The sequence below is a fragment of the Loxodonta africana genome, chromosome 1 (assembly GCF_030014295.1).
Source record: "Loxodonta africana isolate mLoxAfr1 chromosome 1, mLoxAfr1.hap2, whole genome shotgun sequence".
In the NCBI taxonomy this organism is placed as follows: Eukaryota; Metazoa; Chordata; class Mammalia; order Proboscidea; family Elephantidae; genus Loxodonta; species Loxodonta africana.
This window is the reverse complement of record NC_087342.1, coordinates 87,579,363-87,582,399: the sequence shown is the minus strand read 5'-3', so window position 1 is coordinate 87,582,399 and position 3,037 is coordinate 87,579,363. Positions and strand designations below refer to the sequence as shown.

Genomic DNA, 3,037 nt, shown 5'->3' with positions numbered 1-3,037 from the left:
TAACAATAATTGTGAGGATGGCACAGGGCTGGGCAGTGTTTATTCTGGTGTACATAGGGTGTCTGTGAGTCAGAACCAACTTGATGGAACCTAACAACAACACCTGTTAGACTGAAATTTAACATTTATGATTCTTTTATTCTGTTCTCGTTTCTATACATATTCTGAACAATTTGAGAAGCGGTATAAACTCAAATCTCACTTTCTCATTGCCTGCTTATTTATGCCTCAGAAGAGTTCTCTAGGTCTTTCACATCATAGCTCCTTTCTGATTGCCCTGATTAAAGCCTTCTTGACTTCCTTGTTCCTCAAAGTATAGATCAGTGGATTTAGTACAGGAGTGACCACAGTGTACATGATGGCAATGACCCGATCCTGATCCATGGAGCTGCCTGAGGCAGGACGAATATAGGTAAAGATAACAGGAGCATAGAGAAGAATGACTACCATGAAGTGGGAGGCACAGGTAGACAATGCTCTGTGAAGCATGCTGCAAGAACGGGTCTTGAAGACGAGATAGGTGATAATGTAGAAATAGGAGAGAAGTGTGAGAAAGAAGGGGCCCATAGCAATGGTTCCTGAGACAGTATTGAGCAGCCATTGATTGAGTTCAATGTTCCCACATGCCAACTCCAGCAATGGTTTGATATCACAGAAGAAGTGATGGATTTGGTTGGAGCCACAGAAGTTCAAGTGAGAGGTCATTATGGAATGTAGGAGGGCATGGAAAAACCCAATGACCCAGGTTGTACTAGCCATCTGGGTACAGCGCTGATGATTCATGATGACAGTGTAACGAAGAGGTTTGCAGATAGCCACAAAGCGGTCCAAGGCCATCACAGCCAACAACATGGCCTCTGTGCTGCCTAGGAAGTGAAAGAAATGAAGCTGGCTTATGCATCCCACAAAAGAAATTGCTTTGTGTGTAGAGAGGAAGTTCTCTAGCATCTTTGGCAGTGTCACTGTGGAGTAGCAGATATCAAGGCATGAGAGGTTTCCCAGGAAGAAATACATAGGTGAATGAAGTCTTGGATCAGAGACGACAATCATCAGGATAGCTCCATTCCCAACCACAATGCTAAAGTAGATGGTGAGGAAAACTGCAAAGAGAAAAGGCTGCAGTTCTTGGTTGTCTATCACTCCCAGGAGGAGAAATTCAGTGACTGAGGTTTGATTCAGCATCACTTAAAAAAAAAGACAAAATAATATATATGGAGCACTATCTCTAATGAGAATAAGAATCCTCCCAGTCCAGGGTTTTCTCACAAAGAGAAAATGTTTTGAGGAAGAATATAGTTGTTTTGAAGGATGCTGGGTGGTGAAAACAGTATGCACTCCACTACTAACAGAAATGTTGGCGGTTTGAACTGACTGAATGACTCTGTAGAAGAAATACTGGTGGTCTGCTTCTGTAAAGATTACAGCAAAGATAATCCTATAGAGCACAGCTCTACTCTGTAACACATAGAGTCTCCATGAGTTGAAAAGTAGTTGATTGCAACTGGTTTTGTTTTTATTGCTGTTTTACGTGATCCCAACTTCACAGGTTTTATAGAATGTCAGTCATTAAAGTGTAAAATATTAAGGCAACAGGTCAGTTCTTCGACTCAGTCAATGTTATTTTTCCTTTATTTGATTTATCATTAATATTTTTTTCTCAGAGATCTAGATCATGTTGTAGGCTTCCATTTTCTCTGCCTGTGCATATCTACATTGTGATACGCCTTCCTTTCATCTTCCTAAATCAGCTCTAACTCACTGCCGAGTCAGTTCTGACTCATAGCGACCCTACCGAACAGAATCGAACTGCCCCACAGGGTTTCCAAGGAGTGCCTGGTGGATTCAAACTGCTGACCTTTTGGATAGCAGCCGTAGCACTTAACCACTATACTACCAGGGTTTCCAAATCACCTCTAATAGGGTACAGATTTTAAGTACTCCACCACGCTGCTGTCTCTAAACCTACTATGAAGCCACCTGGAAGACTTTAGCATAATGAAAGTAAAGAGGAAAGAACTCTTTAAGTTCTTTAAATACCGCAGTCTTTAAAGAAACAAACAAGAAAACAAAAACCCTTAAAATAGTAGTAGTAGCTTTTCCTTGTCTTAGAATTTAATTGGGCTAGAGGTATCCTCTTACTGGTCCCTTTCTGAGCCACATCCATAGGAGGGTAATGAAGCCTTAGCTGGCATAGGCAAGGAGGGCACATTAATCAGATATTACTAGCCTGAGGGTTATTTGAAATTTTTATCATTGATACAGCTGCTGATAAGCTTAGTTTATTCCTATAATATGATCCTTAATATTTTCTCAAAGTAGAATTCTCAAATTACTTCTACAGATTGTATAGTGCTTCCATTTTTGAGTTGCTCTGGGACTCTTTTTTCTTTATTATATCCCTGAGTTGTGGGTAAATAAAGTTCTGCCTCCAATCGGCTCATCCGTTGCTTCCTAAAATCACCGGATACTGACCTCTCCTCGAATTATCTATGTCTTTAGTTCCCTTGAAGCCCTATCTTCTCTTGTGATCTATTGCCTTAGGTCCTTTTTTTTATCTTGACTGCAATGACATCACTCTTTAGATGTGAAGGAATATTCTGCCTCAGGTGCAATTCACCATGTTCACTTCTAGTTCCATTAATCTGACACTGGCAGTCATGTTACCTTCTACCACCCCAAAAGGCTATCTGCTGCATACCAACTCTTTTCAAAGTCCCCAAAATTTCCAGATCTTATCATTCAAAAACATTTTTTGTCTTTTTTGCCCTTTCCATCAAATGAAATTTCTGTTTTCAACTAAACCAAACCAAACCAAACCCACTGCCATCGAGTCAATTCCGACTCATAGTGACCCTACAGGACAGAGTAGAACTGCCCCATAGAGTTTCCAAGGAGCCCCTGGCAGATTTGAACTGCTGACATCTTTGTTAGCAGCTGTAGCACTTAACCACTATGCCACCAGGGTTTCTGTTTTCAACTAAAGGAACATGTTAATTTGCATTTCACTCACAGAATTGAAATAATAGTGTTTTCTTCA

The 3,037-nt window shown here is 40.6% G+C and overlaps 1 protein-coding gene across 1 annotated transcript; it reads right to left on the bottom strand.

Moving 5' to 3' along the window:
* Window positions 1-255: 255 nt before the first annotated feature.
* On the bottom strand, window positions 256-1,529 carry LOC100672571 (olfactory receptor 12D1-like). The gene has a single exon (XM_003421840.3). It carries the CDS (start codon window positions 1,180-1,182, stop codon window positions 256-258), a length of 927 nt encoding a protein of 308 aa, XP_003421888.2. The 5' UTR covers window positions 1,183-1,529.
* Between the last annotated feature and the right edge of the window lie 1,508 nt (window positions 1,530-3,037).

What these genes read in the sequence shown, in the direction of transcription:
- LOC100672571 (XM_003421840.3), bottom strand. Translation starts at nt 1,182, where the DNA reads ATGCTGAATCAAACCTCAGTCACTGAATTTCTCCTCCTGGGAGTGATA.